The sequence below is a fragment of the Glandiceps talaboti genome, chromosome 22 (assembly GCF_964340395.1).
Source record: "Glandiceps talaboti chromosome 22, keGlaTala1.1, whole genome shotgun sequence".
Classification (NCBI taxonomy): Eukaryota; Metazoa; Hemichordata; class Enteropneusta; family Spengelidae; genus Glandiceps; species Glandiceps talaboti.
In genome coordinates, this window is record NC_135570.1 from 3,274,646 (window position 1) to 3,297,181 (window position 22,536).

The 22,536-nt window shown below is 37.3% G+C and overlaps 3 protein-coding genes across 3 annotated transcripts; all 3 read right to left on the bottom strand.

The window, feature by feature from the left end:
- Positions 1 to 399: 399 nt before the first annotated feature.
- LOC144452412 (neuroligin-4, X-linked-like) lies at positions 400 to 8,990 on the bottom strand. The gene is made up of 10 exons (XM_078143504.1): positions 8,693 to 8,990; positions 8,606 to 8,656; positions 8,001 to 8,141; positions 7,040 to 7,225; positions 5,596 to 5,789; positions 4,219 to 4,357; positions 2,985 to 3,154; positions 1,709 to 1,838; positions 1,170 to 1,335; positions 400 to 597 (listed from the first exon to the last, which is right to left on the bottom strand). Exons 1-10 carry the CDS (start codon positions 8,988 to 8,990, stop codon positions 426 to 428), a joined length of 1,647 nt encoding a protein of 548 aa, XP_077999630.1. The 3' UTR covers positions 400 to 425.
- A 488-nt stretch (positions 8,991 to 9,478) lies between these two features.
- On the bottom strand, positions 9,479 to 15,718 carry LOC144452413 (neuroligin-4, X-linked-like). The gene is made up of 9 exons (XM_078143505.1): positions 15,335 to 15,718; positions 14,560 to 14,707; positions 14,115 to 14,300; positions 13,260 to 13,453; positions 12,500 to 12,638; positions 11,781 to 11,950; positions 11,368 to 11,497; positions 10,274 to 10,439; positions 9,479 to 9,647 (listed from the first exon to the last, which is right to left on the bottom strand). The coding sequence occupies exons 1-9, from the start codon at positions 15,716 to 15,718 to the stop codon at positions 9,479 to 9,481; spliced, it is 1,686 nt and encodes a 561-aa protein (XP_077999631.1).
- Positions 15,719 to 16,492: 774 nt separating this feature from the next.
- On the bottom strand, positions 16,493 to 22,536 carry LOC144452234 (UDP-glucuronosyltransferase 2C1-like). The gene is made up of 4 exons (XM_078143286.1): positions 21,606 to 22,536; positions 19,971 to 20,199; positions 18,866 to 19,085; positions 16,493 to 17,800 (listed from the first exon to the last, which is right to left on the bottom strand). Exons 1-4 carry the CDS (start codon positions 22,437 to 22,439, stop codon positions 17,521 to 17,523), a joined length of 1,563 nt encoding a protein of 520 aa, XP_077999412.1. The 5' UTR covers positions 22,440 to 22,536; the 3' UTR covers positions 16,493 to 17,520.

Sequence of the window (22,536 nt, forward strand, 5' to 3'; positions counted from 1 at the left end):
GGTATTGTGTTATGCCTTAAATAACCTTCAATATGAAAACAAAATGGCCATCGATAGTTTCTGCAACATCGTGTAGCAAACCGTATACGTTGACACATTAATGATCACCAGAGAGAGAGAAACAAACAAACAAACAAACAAACAAACACAAACAGACAGACAGACAGACAGACAGACAGAGACACAGAGACATCGGGACAGACAGACAGACAGACAGACAGACAGACAGACAGACAGACAGGCGGACGGACGTGTGTTAATAGACAACTGAATATTTTTATATCTCATATACATTTTTATTAGAATGAGACAAGTTCCAAATATTCAAGATTGAGAAAATAAAGAAACTCAAAATTATGTACGTTAGGATAAGATTTCACTTTATAATTGAGCGGAAAATCTTTATTTCACTTATTCTTTTAATTTTAGGGGTAATTCCGGAAAGCGACTTTTAAAAAGTAATCCTGCCAGAACAGCATCTCTCGTTCTCTGTAATGGTTGCCAACAGCTGAAGTGTCGGCAAACGACAGGTATGGTTTGGTGACGTCTTCGTACTCTGTCCAATCAATACCGTTGACAGGTGTTGGCGTTGGGTCGCTGTGAAACAAATGTGAAAACAAGTAGTTTTAGCGACCCTTATGGTTAGAAGTTCAACAGAGAATGTTTTTAAATTGAAATTTACGTGTGCTGCTTGTTGCTTTCAATGATTATAATGATTATCACGAATTGAATATATCACAGTCAATATTAGTAACAAAACTTAAGATATCTGCATTTTAAGAAACAATATCATTGATTGCATTCACTTTTGTAACGGCTATTTTATCTATGATTATAATATTGTAATTGTGTATGATTGCTTCATACTGTACTATTGCCCTTCCAGTCTCACCAACCTGTCCAGCCTTCCCGAAGGAGAGTAGGTTCTCCTTTTTTAGGGACAATCCAAGTCTACCCCATCTCCCCTCTCCCCTAGGCCCTTAACAAAGTTGATATATTTTGGATTAAACTTAGATTAAGGACACATAAAAATGAACACATAAGAGGATATTATATAGAGCATCTTGACCTTCTCTATTTTATTACACATTGCCTTACTGTGTATATTGAACGATAGTAAACTATAACTAAGGCTAAACAAACAATTAATATTAAGTAGATTTGCTCACCCATGTTTGGCTAAATTCGTAAACAGGACCATCATGAATTCACTCATGTCTCTATCGGCATTAGTCCAAGTCGTACCAGGGTCATCACATCCCCATGGACATGTACGAGGTGAATCCCTATGGGGTATTCCAAACTCGTACGATAATTCAGCACTATGAGGAACACCTTGCAAGAAATGAAACATAACAGTATATAAGCTTATGTTTCATTCTAAGAATGACTTATCATAAAGACTGAACATGTACAAAATGAAGAGTGTATTTTCAACCAATTTAAAAACACGCACACGCACACACACACACACACACACACACACACACACACACACATACATACATACATACATACATACATACATACACACACCTGTCAAATACTGATGTGCACTGTCACTTAAATCGAGTATAAAGGCCCAGTCTCAACTTTTCAAGCTTTCAAAATGTGAGTGTGAAGTCAAATGAAAATATTCGTATCAGTAAAACTATTAAATCAAATCGTAGTTGTTTCATTTTGCTCTATTCTTAAATCGTTCACTTACCCATCCATATCGGAGCACTGTTCAAGGTGGAGCGGTACTCAAAATTATATTTGTATGTATTGGGTGTAATTGGAAAGTGACCTTTGACATGCTCGTCCGTTGGATGAACATAATGTTGATCTGTTTGCATCTAGAAAATAAAATAAAAATTAGATCGTTTCACATGGTTTGGACTATGAGCAAAGTGAATTAATTTGCATATATGGGCACTTGTAACATTTTAATTTCCCTAGGGTAATATTCAGTTAGCACGGAAGTTTTATCGGCTGTTTGCTTTGACTACGGAAAGATGTGTCTGGAAATGTGATATATTATAAAGACTAATTGCCTGGCTATATTTGGGCGCTAGTTACCCCTCGTTCTGGTATGTAGCAAATATTTCTCTCGGTTTTCAGCCTCGGGAAATATTTACTACATGACAACTCTCAGGGTAATAGACATCTACTAGTGCCCAAATAAGGCTAGGCAATACGTGTATAATATTCACTGTGATTTTTGCTATGGTTAAGAAACGTTGGTAACAGTAATGGGAAATCTGGTGAAACTTGCATGATTTGTACTATACTTTTGGTGGGAACCCAGTAAAATGACAGAGGAACTCAGGTAGATTTTACCGTCCAACAAAACACTGTCATTTATACATGTATGGCAGCTTTAAGATTACAATATAAGATTTCCTGGTATACATCACATTAGCAAATATTACTTTAGCACTTGGACTAGAATGTTTACATTCCGGTCAGTGAGTAATTCAAACTGGGGAATGAAACTCTTTATCGTTATAGACGAGAATGGAATATAAAAATAGTTACAGTAATAAAATAATTTCAAAATTGATAATTAAACAAATTTTCAACCTTCGGAGTGTTCATTGCGCAGTTTCCTTGGTATATTCATTCTTTCGTGTCAACAAATTGCACGTTACAAGTAACCCATAATATTAATATGAAAACATTTGTATAAGACATAAAAAACTAATATTTTTTAATCACGTGGTTATGCATACATGTATATATGTGTTTGATTCCATAACACGTAAACAACTCACGCAGACTCTTCGAAAGGAACTAATACCAAATTATTGTATACAGTACCCTATCTATCTTCGTATCCAAAGCTTACTCAGAGAGAAGACGCTATTATCTTTGTAATTTCTATTTTATTTTTCATTGTGTTCCAAATGTTGTCGAATGATGCGCGGTGGCCCTATTCTTATGAAATGTATAAATTAAATGTATGTTGTTAAATAAAAGTGAAAAACACGTAAACAACTCACGTGAACCCATTGGTCTCGTATTTCGTTCTCATTCAAGGGATCCGTTGGTTCTGTATATTCATACACCAAGGCGTCGAAACATTCGTCTGCATTGCCTGTGTAATCCCATTGGCTATCTGCTTTATTACGGACTTGGGAATCGAAATCTTCTTTAGCCATATTAGGGAAAACTGCAAGACATTTCATTAAACACGTTATTTAGTTTGAAATAAGACTAGAGACCATTCTGAAAGGGAGAGAGAGAGAGAGAGAGAGAGAGAGAGAGAGAGAGAGAGAGAGAGAGAGAGAGAGAGAGATAGAGACAGAGCGAGAGACATAGACAGACAGACAGACAGACAGACAGACAGACAGACAGACAGAGACAGGGACAGAGATAGAGAGACAGACAGAGAGATACAGAGACAGACAGACAGACAGACACACAGACAGAGACAGACAGACACACACAGAGAGAAAGACAAACAGACAGGCAGAGACAGACAGACAGACAGACAGACAGACAGACAGACAGACAGACAGACAGACAGACAGACAGACAGACAGAGGCGGGCAAACTTAGACAGACAGACAGACAGACAGACAGACAGACAGACAGACAGACGAGATATTCAAAGTGAGTCAGTCCAGAGGTAGAGCCATAGAAAGAAACAGCGGCAAACAAATAGTAAGAGAGACAGGGTGAGATGTAACTTGCACTGGGACATCTAGTTTTTTGGATGATTGTTATGACTTATGACGTACATCGAGTTATGTGAAATGCTATATATATGTACCGCCACAGTTGACACCTTGGAAAAAATATTGTCAATCCAATACTATTTAAAACTGTTCTACTTTAAATGTTAACAACGCCATCAGTGGTCAAATTTATATGCATTTCGTTTTCTAGTGATAAACGATTTGGGGACCTGTAGACAACACCAAACTGTCAAACTCTCACACACACACACACACACACACACACACACACACACACACACACACACACACACACACACACACACACACACACACACATATATATACATATGGATTAGATGAACAATATTCATGAATCCTAAATGCTTATTACCTTCAACTATATAAATGAATATTTAGTGTTTCTCTAATACATATGCATGTCCAATGTCTAAAAACTTCTTTGAGGCAATGTTGGACCATTAATAGGACAATGAATGTAAGACAAGTTTCAGTTTGATGATGTATATCAAAATTGGTGATCAAAATATCTTACTGTATGGCAGTTCATCTTTGACAAATCCATCAATTACGGGCACGTTCAAAAACTCTCCCCTTTCCAACAGAATAGTTGGGTCCTCAGTGATGACGTAACCATCAACATTAGGTGTCCACATACACCAGTCATCAATGATCTGTAAACAATCAAAACACAGCCATGATAATAAGAACCAAATCATTAGCCCATGAAAATTGTCTTGGTGCTACTATTTCCACCTGAAGAAGATCTCTACACCGTGTTTCTTGAGATAGTAACACCAAGACAAGTCTCTGACCTAAACCAAATTGGAGAGTTAGTGGATGTTTGATAATAAAAAATTGTACTCGTTTATATATTTTTTATAATAATCAGCATGGGAGAAGATTTTTTGACCTAATAATGCAAACTAATAACTGGTTGCCAAATGATAGTGTAAATGCCTCCATGCAGTCCCAGCGAGACATATGTGTTCTGGAGTCATTGCATGGTTTACGTCATATACCTTGATAGCACAATATATATTCATCAATAGGGACTTGCAATCCAGACTGAGCATGCTCAGATGCAAAGGACTATGGGATTATCTGTGGTTATCATAATACCTAATCTGGAGCTACTGATAAAATAAACATTCCACAATTGTCAGGGTAACTATGAATTGATTATTTGTGGTACAATGTATCAACATTGTTTACAGAACTAAATGGTAAGTACTTATTATCACATTTCCCATGATGCAACATTCAACATGGCGGGTTTGCAAGTTCCCTATTCTAAATGTGTAGTACCTTCAAATAAAACAATCGTCAACGTTTCTGTTTTGCTATAACATATGCATGTCTGCTGACAGCCATGACACAAGCTGTTTTCGTGGCAAGGACCTAACCTGAACAAAGAATGGGGAACAAGTTGCATCTCAGTTGTTTTCAATGCGTGTAATATGGCTTATGTTTTGACTGTCAAGAACTTGAAGAGGAACGAACGTCACTTCATGAAATAAAGGTATTTTCATAAACATTACAATGTTTCTTGATAACCGAGCGAAAAATATGTGATACCATGAAACGACTCTCCAGAAGCCAAAATGTATTTTTACAAATATCTTTTATTTCCTGGAGTGGCGTTTCTCTTTAATTGTTTACGAAAATTTAGTCTGTAAGGTACGCCTTGACGGGGCGCCCTCACACATCGGCCAACCCCTAACCCCTGAGAGGAGGCCGGTGAGGGCGAAACGTCACGACGTATCTTACAGTCTAACGAAAAGTCTGCATTTCCTGCATTGATTTTCCGCTTTAAGGCAATATACAGGTGCTGTGATATTAGAAGACGGTTTGTATACGTGTTTATTAATCACAAAATACAAGAGATACAATAATGTGACGTCACACTTACCGTAACTGAGGTACAAACAATATCATTCCAGTCTTTGGTTCGTAAACAATCAACCAATGCCTGTGAGTCTTCAGTCGGACATTCCAGAGCAGTAGCCAACTCGTTGGTTTGGTCACGGGGATCATACGGCGGGCGGTATATACCCCATGGGGAAGTCGCTGTACCACTTTGTACGATTGCTCCATGAACGAGGTCTAATAATCAAAACAAAGCATCTTGTAGCAACCCATGTATAATAGAATCCAGTTAACCTGAGACAGAACTTCTTCTCACTTGACAAAAGTCTGACTAACTTCCCCACATGTACATTTTAGTGACATTGTTGTCGTAAACAAATATAATTAAGTGTTATATCATGAAATAATGTGAATCCTAATTCAACAAGACAGACGCCAAACAACTACATGTATCTTGTCCATACTTTGATATAGGTCAGTTGATAACCGGTTTTTAAAAATACAGTTGATAATATCCATGTTTTATCGAACTATCTTTTTCGATACACCTGTTGATATTCTCACCAGTTTATCAGAATACACACATGACGATAGAAAAATACATCGTTTAAATCATACTCCGACCTCCTTTCCTACCAGGTATGTTGAAAAAATAACCAATTAGTAAAAATAATCCTTGTGAATATTTCACTGCATATGTGGTTGAAGTGACCATTGTTATATGTGGTAAATTCTAGTCACTCATGTGAGAAAAATACAAGTGAAGTAACGTGAGGTTACCATAGCTACACATATTCATCGTTCATCGTATAAAAAATTAATAGACCTATAAAACTAGGGCAGCATGACTTCACTTGTCAAACACTGTCTTGTCAGGATAGACGTTATTTGTCGTCTGCTGCGGTCAATCTACAATTCAAGTCCTTCCTCATAACCTGCCTACAAAGTAGGAGTGGCGAAAATCACAGATCGATTGGATTGCTAACAGTGTATTTTCTGATAATATGCCAGGCGGTGTCTGCTTACGAAAACGTGCTGTATTCTTTGTAAAAACTAAAGTATTGCATTCTTAACATCACATTTATATATGACCCCATAATACAGAAAATGGCAAGAACTGCCATATACACTTTTTTGTAATATAATATTTGGCTAAACGACCAAAGTAGTCCAAAAAATAACGGATCATCGTGCACGAATGAGATTTCATGAACTTTTTCATGTCAACCTAAAAGGTCATATCAATTTGCACAGTATTTTAGGGCAACTAATAAGGAGTACGCCTCGTCCATAGTTTCAGACGAGGTGTTATGTGATACTACAGACGGCTCTAGAAAACAAATTGTCCGTTGAGAAAGAAAAATAACGAAAATATCACATTTATATGTAAATGATATCTTGCCGTTTAACATAAAGTTAATTACATTATTCAGAAACATAATTATGGCCAAAGAAATATAACGAAATAAGCTTTTAAGAGTAAATACCTATAGCCATGGTTGAAAACAATAGTAGAGAGACCTGGACACCTCCAGAACTTTGTCCGAAGATAGTTACTCTATTGGGATCGCCTCCAAAATTAGCGATATTGTCTCGGACCCACTCCAGAGCCATGATATTGTCCATTAGTCCCCAGTTTCCAGCTGCTACAGAATCTCCCGTACTCATAAAACCTAAATTTAGACATAAAATAGACCAGATGAATTTATAAGTAATTTCACATTTCATATTTTAACAACATAGATAATGAAGCTGCACAAGAACAGAAGCATATTTGTTGAAATTCAACTTGAATATTCAGTACAATCCAATATACATTCAATTGTCATAAGTGCTAAACATTTGTGGGTTTTTTAGACAATGTTTGAGACGTTTCCACAAAAAACTTTGCTGGGCAAAAGTGTATAGCAATTGAAAGTTTTATGCAGCAGTTACTGTGATGTTTCCGATCGATAAATATTTTGATATGTTCTGTTCTAAAACTGTTGCATAAATCCTTAGCTTCTGAACACTCTTAGTCAGAAATATGGTGTTTGAGACCCAAAAACTTCCCGTCAAATGTGCTTAGCATTTTGTGGATTGTACGCAATAATTTACTCTAAACAGATTAAAAAAAAGGATAACGTCAGCTAGCCAAGTAGACGGAACAGACCGTTTTGGCGACAAATGTTTTCTGAAGTTTATTCGAAGTGTAAGGCCTCACAAGACGATTCGCTTTATTGCTGTGTTTCACACAAACACAAACGTCTGGTCTGTCTGATCCGATCTATGTTTTGATCAGATATTTGAAACGACAAAATGCTCATCATTTATGCCAGAGATTGTAATACTGAAAACAACAAAATGCTCACCAATTATGCTAGAGATTGTAATATTGAAAAAAAAGTTCTGTTATTAATTAAATCCATGTAATTTTGAATACAATATTGAAATGATAATAAAACGTACCAAGCGCTCCAAGACGGAAGTTGACGGTTACTACAATGACGTCATTCTGACTTATAATACTACCATCGGTACCAGCACCAGAACCACCAACGAAGCAACCACCGTGAATCCAAACCATTACAGGTAAAGATTCCACACGTGCTTCATCCTATGTAACCATGGAACAAAACAACACAAATTATTCATCTTTAAATGTTGTTCCATCACCATCACCACCACCACCACCACCACCACCACCACCACCACCACCACCACCACCACCACCACCATCATCATCATCATCATCATCATCATCATCATCATCATCATCATCATCATCATCATCATCATCATCATCATCATCACCACCACCACCACCACCACCACCACCACCACCACCACCACCACCACCACCACCACCACCACCACCACCACCACCATCATCATCATCACCACCACCACCACCAACTCCCTGGGAGCATGCAACCTCTGGAAGCACGTCATCTCTACTGCCGTCACCATTAACTGGCCATCAAAACTCCTATCTTCTATCCTTACTGACCGCATTGTTTTCTTACATTTCTAAGTGCGTCTATGGCTGTCTATAAAAATACATATATGATTACTTACATATGGAGCATAGACATTCAAATACAGACAGTCTTCGTCTATACCGTCTGGAGTACAAGGCCCAGGTGGAGTAGGAGGGCAGCAGTCGTTGCTCTGTGGACAGGACGGCTTACGTGTAAACGTATCGAGGACTCCACCCCAGGGGTCGACATGTTTCGGTGGTGCGAATCTAGTATCTCCGACTGGTGGTGCAGCGAAGGGAACTCCCAAGTACACGTCTAAAAATTCTCCATTATCTCGCTCATTTCTCATACCACGAATCTGACCATGTGTTGTGTCAGTGTCTACGTATGTAAAGCCTACATAGGTGTCTGAGTATGCTGCAATTCCGTTAAAGAACAGAAAAATTGCTAAAAGAAGAAATGGACTGTAAAGTCTCATCTTGACCACAAGTAAATCACACTTGAGTGCTTGCTATCAAAGAATCTAGTGAATAGATGGTCAATTTAACAACCTTTTAATCATCGTCTATTCGTTATCATTTGAACTGGAATGTACCATTATTTTAATAGGTAACATTCTTTATAGGAATTGACAACACCTGGTTCCTTTCCACATCCATTGTTAGATAAGATTAAACTACACTTATCATAATTTGTTTAGTTCGAGGTCACATAAGGTAATATACGAGCGTTCGTTTTTGCTTCTGAAGTTTCAACCACTTCAGAAATCAAATATGGCCGCTACTGATGACAAGCTTAGGGCATTCGTTGTTTCTAAACGTAGAAGCTTTGGATATATCTATATTTTATATACCAAGGGGGCAAAATGAGACCATTTACGTGATGTGTTGATTGAATTACCATTTTATTAATCATTTTTGACAATTCTCAACATCAAAGGCATTCACCATGCACGCATTTGCGTTTCTAGTTGTTTCGATAAGCAACTTTCAAAAAGTAATCCTGCCAGAATAGCATCTGTCGTTCTCTGTAATGGTTGCCAACAACTGACGTGTCGGCAAACGACAGGTATGGTTTGGTGACGCCATCGTACTCGGTCCAATCAATACCGTTGACAGGTGTCGGTGTTGGATCTCTGTTGAAAAAATACGATATATATACATGTAACTAATTTTGAAACGCTGTATGCTGAAATTAATCCTGATAAAATATATAATATCTTATTTGACCATTTATCTTTCTTGTTGTTAAGATGTTATGAGTTAGAGCACACTTTGACCTAGTCTGTATTCAGACGCGGATTATACTTTCTTTGGCATCTCTAAGAAAACCTTGAAATATTGTTTTATTTATTACTAATTGTGTGCACATACATAACCTATATATAACATGGAATATAGTAATCAGAATTTACATTGCACATTCTATACCTGTTGCCTGCTACTCACTGAGTCGAACACATGAATATATAATCCGACGTCTGTACGTCTTGACTTCATCGAAATACAACGCACACTATGTTTTAATTCTATTTCATCAACAAAAATAGTGTTAAAGATAAATTACTAAAAGGTCAAGACGACTGTTAACAGTCTAACTTTGCGAATTGTGACTGATCTAAATGTGAGTATGTCTGTAGTTGTAATATACGTAACGTTACAAGATCATAAATAGCACATTTTACTTGACTTAATATTAATAATCAACAAAATGATTTAATTAAAATAAAGCCTTGCAGATAACTTAGAATAACATTCTCACCCATATTTAGCGAAATTTGTAAAGAGAGTCATAATGAAATCACTCATATCTCGGTCGGCATCATTATACTCGTCATCAACGGGGTTACATCCCCAAGGACATGTGCGTTCAGATTCAAAGAAGGGCATCCCAAACTCATAGGACAGTTCGGCACTGTGAATGACACCTAGTAACCAAAATAAGGAGATAAGTGTCTACAGCTCGTGATGACACGCAATCACATTGAAGAAATAAACAAAAAAAGAAACATGCATACATATATAAACACTAATTAAACAAGCATAATTAGTGATGCATATGGTTTAAATTTAAAGTTACGCCTCTAAATGGCCACCTCGTGTCCTTATTTTCAAAAGTTTGCTCATCATGAAAGGGGAGACCTCTCCAACACCCTCCCACTAGCAATCATTGGGATATTGTTTCTGTTCAAATCAAGGTTATAGGGAAAACCCTGCTAGCTAAGTATTAAGTGTAGGCTGTAGCCTAATGTGAAACTTCTCCTAAAGAAATATCATATTATTGTGGGCGTCTGGACGCTGAAGTCGATTGTTACTGTTGAATGGGCCACAACTGTGGGGAAAAATATATATATATATATAAAAATATTAAAAATATAAATATATATATATATATATATATATATATATATATATATATATATATATATATATATATATATATATATATATATATATATATATATATATCTATATATATATATATATATATATATATATATATATATATATATATATATATATATATATAACTCTAATTATAAATGAGGCATAGACGTCTATTGACATTTATGCTTACTTTCTAGTCATTTCATTACTAACTCACGCTTTGTACTGGTTACATTGTTTACACTTTGATTACGTATTGAGGATGATAATACTGCAAATGTTACAAGACTTAATACACGTTTACACTTGATATAGATGCTATAAATGAATGTGACAAGCGACCACTGCTTTAGTTGGGTGTTATAAGTTTTATTGTTTTTAGATGAAGTACAAATTCATATGTGTATATTTATATCGTCAAGTACATTTGTTTTGCCCTTGGTATCGTGGATGTATGTGTTTACTTACCCATCCATTCTGGAAGAGTGCTGAGGTCTGATCGATACTCAAAATTATACTTGTACGTGTTTGGTTCGATAAGGGAGTGTCCTTGAACGTGTTCATCAGTAGGAGAAACACACTGTTGATCTGATTTCATCTATACAAATGAAAGGGAACGGATATAATTTATAGTGACATTTTCATTAGTCAGGAACTATTTACCTGATAGTAGACAATGTACTATACGACCTGTTTTGTCTTAGTGTTCACTGCTAGCTCTGTTTAGAATGACGCAGAAACGAACAACAAACTGCACATGCTACATTTTAAGATGGCAAGTGAGTGTGTGTGTGTGTGTGTGTGTGTGTGTGTGTGTGTGTGTGTGTGTGTGTGTGTGTGTGTGTGTGTGTAAGAATAGATAAGACACAAACTAAACTTACGTGGACCCATTGGTCTCGTATTTCGTTCTCATTCAAGGGATCTGTTGGTTCTGTATATTCATACACCATGGCATCGTAACATTCGTCTGCATTGCCTGTGTAACCCCATTGCTTATCTGCTCGGCTTCTAGTCTCGGAATCAAACATCTCCTTCGTCATGGTTGGTGGGACTACAAAGTTATATAGATAGATACATTGATGGAGATGTGAAGAGACAGAGTGTGGACGGAAATACAAACTTACAGCTAGGTTGACAATCAGACAAATAGAAGGACAGACAGACAGACAGACAGACAGACAGACAGACAGACAGACAGACAGACAGACAGTCAGTCAGTCAGTCAGTCAGTCAGTCAGTCAGTCAGTCAGTCAGTCAGTCAGTCAGTCAGACAGACAGACAGACAGACAGACAGACAGACAGACAGACAGACAGACAGACAGACAAATAACGAAAATGAGAATTTTGGACAGGTATACAGAAAGATATTTGCGCATTACTGTTAAAATATGAATACTGCAAAGAGAATGGTATCTGGTTCATTGACACAATGGCGTCTGGCTACTGAAATCAGCATTGTCGCCTAAAATGTTGGAGACTGAAAATTATGAGTTCAATTGCTTACAATACCGCCTGTTAATAGTATAGTTATATTATGTATATATAAGATCGCAATGTAATGTTATATTATATCTATTTTAGTTGTAGTGAAAGTCTTTACTGTACGGAAGTTCGTCTTTCGTAAACCCATCGATTACAGGCACTTTCAAAAATTCTCCCTTTTCCAGCAGAATGGTTGGATCGTCTGTTATGAAATATCCATCAACTGTTGGCGTCCACATACACCAGTCGTCATTGATCTGTAAAGGAGAGTACACATCAAACTACAGCAGACTGAGAAACAATAAACAAACGAAGAGGAAATTAAATATGTAACTGTGTAACAAGCTCGTGAGGGTAGCTTAAATATAAAGGGGAACAAAATCGAAGTTGCTTTTAACTTAGCTGCATTTGTATCTGCTTGGACGACCCAGAAAGGTAATTAATCCAGGTCCCTGTATCTCGCCACCTTCTCTTAAAGAGTGTTTTAAAAAATGGAGCCTAGTTTAGATGAAGCGTAATGTACAATTGAGCAAGGCATTATGGGAAATGAACAATGTTAGGAGATTCAAATCTTTTGAAACAATGTTTATAAAACGCTGAGACTCGCTGTATTAAGAAAAGGTTCTAATATTAATTATTTATCCATGATAAGCCTATTTTCATTTCCTTAAACTACAAAATTTCATTAAAAAGATATTTAAATGTATTTTAATAGCCTCCGAACATTGTAATCACCCCGTATCATTTTCTTAGGGATTCATTTAAAATCTTTTTTACGTGATTTCGTAGTAGCCTGTACTATAGTGCATAAACATTCTCGATAACCAAAACCACAAATGACATCTTTTACAAAGAGAGAGGTTCAGTTTCACTTTTACCGTAACTGAAGTACACACAATGTCATTCCATGGTTTGGTTCGCAAACAATCAACCAATTCTTGTGAGTCCTCGGTCGGGCAGTTCAGGGCAGTTGCAAGTTCGTTTGCCGAGTCACGAGGGTCGTATGGCGGTCGGTATATTGCCCACGGGGCGGTAGCTGTGCCACTTTGTACGATGGCTCCGTGGACGAGGCCTTTAAGATAAACACATATATAGATATATGAACGTAATCACTGTAAAAAGGACAAAAGAAGGCAGTACAGTAATGTTTTAGAATTTGAGGAAAACGGCGATATAGAGAGAAGAGAAGAGAAGAGAAGAGAAGAGAAGAGAAGAGAAGAGAAGAGAAGAGAAGAGAAGAGAAGAGAAGAGAAGAGAAGAGAAGAGAAGAGAAGAGAAGAGAAGAGAAGAGAAGAGAAGAGAAGAGAAGAGAAGAAGGCAGGCAAACAACACCATTCCAGAGATGTCAAAAACATAGAGGTCGACGTCCTCTTGACATGTAATGTTTATTTGACAATACATATCAGTCAATCCATGTGTTAATATTCTCACACATTTGACACGTTTGATAAAAAAGTTAAATAAATTACTACAAACAAAAGACGTGTTTCTGTTGGGAACTCTCCACCCCACCCGGGGGATATATAGTTTGGTTTATCTAGCACGGTTCAAGATTACATATTTTACACACACAATGCATTTTAAGAAAATTGATATACAACCATCTGTGCAAAAATACCTAGAGTGGTTTAAACAAGAGAATTACCACATTACTACCAATTACTCAAGAACATCTCAAGTGATAAACATCAAGGTTTTGACGTCACTAAAATGCAATCGGTACAACATCTCACCTATAGACATGGTTGAAAACAAAAGCAAGGAAGTGTGGACACCTCCAGCACTCTGACCAAATATGGTAACTTTGTTTGGATCTCCTCCAAAATTAGCGATGTTATCGTTGACCCACTCCAAGGCCATGACATTGTCCAGAAGCCCCCAATTTCCTGCAGCAACTGCATCACCCGTACTTAGATAACCTGCATGTGAATAAAATACCAAGGTACTCAATATGTATGTAAATTTGTTATCGATACTTGTACCAAATCCTTTATTTATTACAAGTACTGCAATCCTATAAGTAAAATCAGTAGTCTTTCGCCAGGACAATGTCTTGAAATGTTCAGTCGGGTAGACAAATATATATTCGTAGGCTATGACAAACATTATCATATTAGAAAGATTGTCTGTCGAGATTTAACAGCTCAGATTGTATTCTATATGCAAGTTACAACTTACCTATAGCACCTAAACGGTAGTTGACAGTAACCACAATGACGTCATTCTGAGTTATTATACTGGCATCGTACTTAGAACCATTTCCTGACACAAAACATCCACCGTGAATCCAAACCATGACTGGTAAAGGCTCAACTCGTGATTCATCCTACATACAAGAAATCAAACATTATAAAAAGTGAAATGTAAAATTCAATATGCATGGAAACAAACCTTTACGTGTAGTTCTCTAACATGTACATGTCCTAAGACATACATCTAATGGCAGAATATTGGATTTATATGGTTCACCACCACCACCACCACCACCACCACCACCACAATGTTAGTTATTTTATGTAGCCCTTTCCCCACTCTGTTCTCTAAACCGATCTCTAAGTCAATTGTCACTCATAAGAATAACAGTAGCCAGCTCTACCACCTGTATCATCATCATCATCATCATCATCATCATCATCATCATCATCAACATCATCATCATCGTCATCATTATCATCGTCGTCGTCGTCGTCATCGTCATCATCATCACCACCACCACCACCACCACCACCATCACCACCACCACCACCACCACCACCACCACCACCACCAACAACAACAACAACAACAACAACAACAACAACAACAACAGCAGCAGCAGCAGCAATTTCACGCAACACAAGAACCCTATCGTCGACAATCTCTGTCAAGAAAACGCGTCTGCTAATTATTTTTTGTTTAAATACTAGCATTTGTAATACATTGTGTGCATTTTTAAAAACATTCGATAGATAGCTATACTTACATAGGGGGCATACATATTCAAATACAAGCAGTCTTCGTCATATCCATCCGGGGGTTCAGTGCACACTTCATCACAGCAGTCATTCGTCTGAGGACAAGCTGGTTTCCGCACATACGTATCAAGGACTTCACCCCAGGGGTCGAGATGTTTCGGAGGGGCGAACCGATCATTTCCTAATGGTGGTGAGGCGAAGGGAACACCTAAGTACACGTCTAAGTATTCTCCATTGGATCGCAAGTTTCGCATACCTCGTATTTGACCATATGTGGTGTCGGTTTCCACGTATGTGAAGTTCACATAGCTGTCGGTGTACGCTGATACTGATCGACTATTGAGAAATATAGATAGTATTGAGAGCAAGAGAACCATGCCCATCTTTAACCGATTCCTTAGAGTGTTTCGTGTAGTTTTAAGAAATACCCCTGGTCATACTCCACGTGAAGTACAAGATAGCTTAGAAGCTGGAACAAACCATTATGATAAAGGGTAATCAAGGCTGACCATTTCAAAAACGTTTGTTCATTTTATCTTCTATTGTGAATATGGGAGGCACTTTTAAATTATTGCGGGAGGGAGGGAGGGAGGGAAGGATGGTTTAATGGATGGATGGATGTGTGGAGGGAGGGAAGGATGGCTTAATGGATGGATGTGTGGAGGGAGGGTAGGATGGATGTGTGGCGGGAGGGAGGAAAGGATGGCTTAATGGATGTGCGGAGGGAGGGAAGGAGAGCTTAATTGATGGATGGCTTAATGGATGGATGTGTGGAGGGGAGGGAAGGCTGGCTTAATGGATGGATGGATGTGTGGAGGGAGGGAGGGAAGGATGGCTTAACTAACGAACGAAAAATGAATATAACAAACAAACAGAGAGAGAAAGAAAGAAAGTTACTGATGTTGCCCTTCCTAAGTGTGACTCTTCATCACCATGAGAAGACTCACTTCTCATGGTGAGTGGGGATGAGAAAGGGTCACAGTTTGGAAGGGTCACCAGATGAGGGCGCTCAGTAGAACTAAATCATAAATAATTAATAAGGTAGTCATAGTAAAACTGGTTTATTAAAACCAGACAAAAGAAGAAGTTAAAGTTGAATTAGAAAAAAAAACCTACAACACCAGCTTTTCAAATCATTACTTTATTACATGGCACCTTGTAGGAAAAAGATACTTTTTAAAAGCAAAAAAAGTAAACATTTAACAAAAAAACAGAAATTTGAAAACAAATATGGTGAATTCAAAGCCCCTGTGATATGACGGGGGGGGGGGGGGGGTATTCTTTTTAACTTGGCACTGAGAAGAATCACAAATAAAATATCCACCTGGGTTATATTTACTCAACACTTTGGTTAGTAGCATAGTTATATTTGTCTGAAAACATTTTTTTCAAGGCCTAATGAAGAACTGTTGTAGTTGACAATCTCATTGTCACATATTTGACAGAAAAAAGATTTGTTTAAAAGCCCTACAGAGATTTAGTGTCATCTTGATGACCATTTTGTTCAAACAGAAAAATGTTTCACATTTTATTAGTTAATATGCTGGCAACAATGATTGTAAAGACTATGTATTTCATACTTCCACTCATCGATACTAGACAGCTGAGGTCATTCACACACATACACGCACATGCACGCACGCACACACAGGGTTTGAAAATAACTTTCTTCTTTGATAGTCCTTGTGGGCTACCAATTTCTGAAATTAGTAGCCCAAGGATGGTGACCAATAGTCCTATATTCCTGAACTGAAAACAGAGTTCCTCTATTGGAAATATGTGTTTTGTTGAAATATTTCCATGTCCATAAATCTTCCATCCTTTAAATCATCACATAATCAGTGGTAGCCTGTGCGAGCTATCATCTGCAAATTATGGTAGCCCCATGACAAGAATTGGTAGTCTGTGGACACGGGACTACTCTTAAATTTGAGCCCTCCTCAGACCATCTAGTCTAGTTAGGCAACCTTAACCATATAATACAAGAAAAGGTCCCTTCACAGCTACGACTTCAAAATTCATTAATTTCTTTCACAGTACTTAATCATTGATATATACTTCTATGTCACGTTTAAAATTTACATATCAAAATATTTAATAATTAATCTTGAGTTTATAGAACTATTAGCTTATGAAGACAAAATAATCTACAAATATCTCTCTAACTAAAAACTGCTATTATACACTAATTTGTTTTAAGTTTCTCTGTCTTCATTCTCATACAACATCTACACATACAGCGACATATCCACAAAATAAGACTCATGATGAGAAAAGTGACGAGTAAGAGAACTCCTATGACGTCAAGGAGATAATATTCTATGGTCGATAGATTCTCTGCTTGACTGTGTAGATGTTTCCCTCCATGTTTAAGAACGTAATCTACCCAGTATGAAATTGTCTCTGTAGCGTTCATTGGTTTATCTTGGTAGATTTCAGAATAGCGCATCATGGTGTCCTTGTACCTAAGTATGGTAAGAAGACATGTAGATTTGTTAATAAGAATCCTCAGCACTGCCATTGTATGGCTGAATATCAATATCATAAAATGTTCCACAAAACTAAAAAAAAAAATATTGTGGACACATATTTTCAAATGGTTTCATTTTCACTACAGTTTGAAGATATAAAAGATTCATCAGTGTGGTTGCACCCTCATTTTGAATTCACAAATACGCTAAAGTGTATGTGAGCATGGTAGAATAAATGAAATAATGAGTGCCAACTACAATAAAGTTTTCTCTAAGGTTAAAAAAAAATAATTGTGTGTTTCTGATAACATATCTCAGAAAATAGAGTAGGTCGGTCTGGGTTTTATTTTATTTTATTTTATCTTTTGAATTGATTTTATTTTTGACAAATGTTGCTTTGACGCAAACCAAATGAAATGTCGGTCAGAATACCCCTTCTGTGATAGTTTGATGAAATATGTAAATATGTTGGGGAAAGAAAACAGATGTGAATTTGAAGGTCAAGAAGGCATGAATTTCTTATCATTTTGTTTTAAATGTTCAAAAAAAAATTAAGGTAGGCGGCTTAAACTAGGGTCGGTAAGGTTACCAGAAACACAATTTGTTTTTATTTTGCCAAACGTATATTGTGCATTTACAAGGTCATTCCTATTGGTTTTAATTTTGGCAGGTAAAGGGAAAATAAGGTGAAACTGATCCAGATCACTTTAATCCGCATCGAATCCACCTTCTGTCTACACTAAAAAATTGAAAGATGGATTCGATTCAAATTACATACCTGTCCACACATGTACCAGCTTTGATTTGGATTACTTATCATCAAACTAATTCACTTGAGTATATGAATGTCCACTTCAGGCCTAAATGATCACGATCAGATTCAAATGACTTTGATCCAGATTGAAACCACTATACAGAGTAGGATTTGATTCAGATCAGTTAATTCGAATTAGATATGAATTAACCAAGTATGGACAGATAAATTGAACTGGATCCGGATCAGATTTTAGAGTATGGATAGGCTTATTATCAATACGTTTGAACTAAATAAAGACTTACTTTGGGTTATCAAGGACTTCCATCACTGCATCATATAAGTTGTCTACTGTGAGATCAATGAAGTTTATCACAGGGCCCATTCCTTTAGTCTCGATTCGCACAGCATTGCCAAGTTGATCACCAAATATAGGAACATTGACCATAGGAATGCCATGATAGATCGATTCATACACGCTCATTATTCCACCGTGAGTGATGAAAACACGTGTTTTGGGATGGCCTGAAATGTAAAGAATAATACCTTGTTACCCTCCACAATAGGTAATTGTTTTCAATATTGTCTTGGCTTGTCTTATTATCTTGTCTTGTCGTGCCCAACCAGATGAACCTTGGTGAACCATGGCCAAATGATAGTAGTTCACACAATGTCAGAGTCAGACCACTATTTCCCTATAGTGGTCTGAGACACAATTGAATTACAGCAATAGGGAACTTGCAAACCCACCATATTGAATGTTGCATCATGGGAAATGTGATAATAAATACTGATCAATAAGTATTATAAACAATGTTGATACATTGTTTATAACCACAAATAGTCAATTCATAGTTACCCTGACAAGTGTGGGAGGTTAATTTTATCAGTAGCTCCAGATTAAGTATTACAATAACAACAGATAATCCCACAGTCCTTTGCGTCTGAGCATGCTCAGTCTGGATTGCAAGTTCCCTATTTAAACAGCTTTAAATGAGAATTTACATTAAATCAAATTACATTAAAACTTACTTCCCCTGCATATGAACAAGAATGTTTGGAAAAGTTATTCAACAGAAGATTATTGTTCATTTGTATGTGAATGAAAGGATACTTTGGGGAGTAATTTAAATAGTGACAATTAATCCAATGGTGCTATCCATCCATCCATTTGGCCATCCCTCCCCATTCCTCAATCCGGCTGCCAGTTCTTCTGTCCATCCATCCATCCATCCCTTCACCCACCCACCAACCAACCAATCCACTCATCCATCCATAAAACAAGTGTAGATACATGTAGTGTGAGGACAATAATAATGATAATACCCACATCAATTGTGAAATTAATTCTGAGTGATACATCATTCATGTAGATATTAAATGGATGATATGGCATAAGTCTACCCGTACCTAACAGGTCATTCTGTGGAATCCAGTCCATTAATAGGGTGTTCTCACCCACATTGGATGGTCTGTAACCTTTGAACTTCCATATGACCTTGAGTGGCAGACGTGAAAGTGCACTGGCAATGATCTCTGGAAACTTGCCCAGAACTCCACCTCGAAGTTGTGTAACCCAAGTACCAAAACACACCACAGCAACACCGTTCTCAGCAGACTGCATGAAATTTTCTAGATCCTGTGAAAAGTAATCAAATGGATACTAATGTTATCACAGTGCTACACAGCTTTAACCATCCAAAAAGCAAACAAACAAACAAACAAACAAATAACCCTTAATAAATAACACACACTGAAGTAGATAAATTGACAGCTGCAACCAAAAATAAATATCATTTTAAAGATGAATGCCACTCTAGGAAATAAAGTTATTTTCATAAACTTTGGGTTCTGGAGAATCATTTCATTATTTCACATCACATTAATTTCACTGGATTGCCAAGAATATCCAATTGAAATTGAAACTCTTTTCCACCTCTATTGTTATAGCAGTGGTCTACTCTCGGATCTCAGGGTCTATGCTTGCATCGTGGACTTGTAACATACATTAAAGGCACAAAAACAGTTTGTATGTTATATGGGGCCAGGTTTTTAACCGACAAGGGGGGGGGGGGGGGGGTTTGGTGTTGAACATGGGTTTTCTGAAACTGATCCCTCTGGCTCCGATGAATAAAGCCAAAGTGACCCCCCCCCCCATAAAAAACAACGGACAACGGTTGTCAATATATACCCAGTGGTGAATTTAAAGAAAATGGAAGTTAACCCTAACCCTAACCTAATACATAACTAGCCATTCATAAACACATGTATACCCCAATACTAAATGTTTGAATATCTCATTTGAGAAATAGTGGACATGGCACATGCATATGTGGAAAATGTGGATAGGGGTGAGTATGGGAGGGGTACATATCCCCTCTCAGCTTAGAGAATTTTGACAAATCACTGTTGTTCAGGAGGGGATATCCCCCTCCATGCGTAAACAATTCTGACAAATTACAGCACCAAAATGACACTTATTTCTTATTTTTCAATTTGACCCCAGTTCAAGTGATGTTTTCCAAAATGACCCCCACACCCACCCCCTGTTTGGATAAAAATGTCCGGCCCCCTAACTGGTATGATTGGTGTTACTTTTCAAAGTTGTTCATATAAAAAATACTTTGGTTATATATAATTTATCAACTGAAGTACATTGTATACAAGTAACCTGTATGTAGCATTGAATTTCAGCAAACTAAAGATTCGGAGTCATTGTTAGTATTGACCTGACCAAGCCTTGCACAAAGCCGTTAAAGCTTTGGTTTAGAGTCGGACTGATACAATGAGTAACACTGATTTAGAAGAAAAGCACTTTCTCTATGTGCTACACTCGTTTATAGTCTTCATATCAAGTGCAAAAATATACTGTTTCAATTGGTTCATTTACAAGCCTAGCATGTGGCCTTTCTAATGTGGTCAATTAGTAAATGAAACAGTATACTTTTACATTTGATATGGATGCTATAAACAGTTGTGGTATATACAGAAAACGCTTTACTTTGGTGTTATGGGTTGAAATGATGTTCAGATGTGTGTTCTTACCGAAGGAAGTGGAGAAGCTGGTTTGGTTGTAATCGAGCCATATGGAATGACATGTGGCATTGTCGGGCGAGCAAATTCGAAGGTGTTATCCCTATTACTCAATATTATTTCAGTGTCTACATACATATCGTTGAAGGTTGTATCAGGTGCAATGTTGTAGCGCACATTGAGGGTTTGAAAGCCACCAAATAGCATTTCTTTCAACATCAATGGACCCACAGCAGACATTATAGTGTTCATCACTCTTTGAAAGAATGTCATTCGGTCAGGGACAGGGTACATAAACGTTGACTGGACGTAAGACGGTGGCATTGGTGAATGACTGAACAAGTCAACAACAACGTTCATAGTACTTATAGTTATAAAGGGAAGGTTTAACACTTTGGTTTCAAGCACTCCGCAAAACGAGGCTTCGTCGATTATTGCAAGGTCATACTTCTGCCGTCGGAGCGTAGAGAACGTATCACCACCGTATTGTATAGTCTGTTCGCATAAATCTACGATCAGCCTCATACCGTATGACATGGCTGTAAAGTTGAAAGGATTCACCATGCCTTCGGTTATGATAGTCAGTTGTGTTTCTTCGAAGTATTCCATTTCCATCTCTACTTTGATCGTGGTGACATCAAACTTCCGGTCTGAATGAAAAGTACATGGATGAGCCGACGATATGAGCATATTAACATAGTGTCCGTGTTTTATAAGTGCTTCAGCGACGATCGCCATATCGGTGCAGTGACTGTATCCATTACTAGGTATCATTAAAATCTTTGCTGTAAACACTGGTTCTGTGAGTGCTAACACCAAGTAGATGAATAAACCGTAGAACAACATGTTACGCACTTATAGTCGAGCCCCAGGAGTACGAGTCCAGCTGATATTCACAAACAAATTCGCTTACTGTTCACCTTTGTTAGCTAGTAAGCTGACC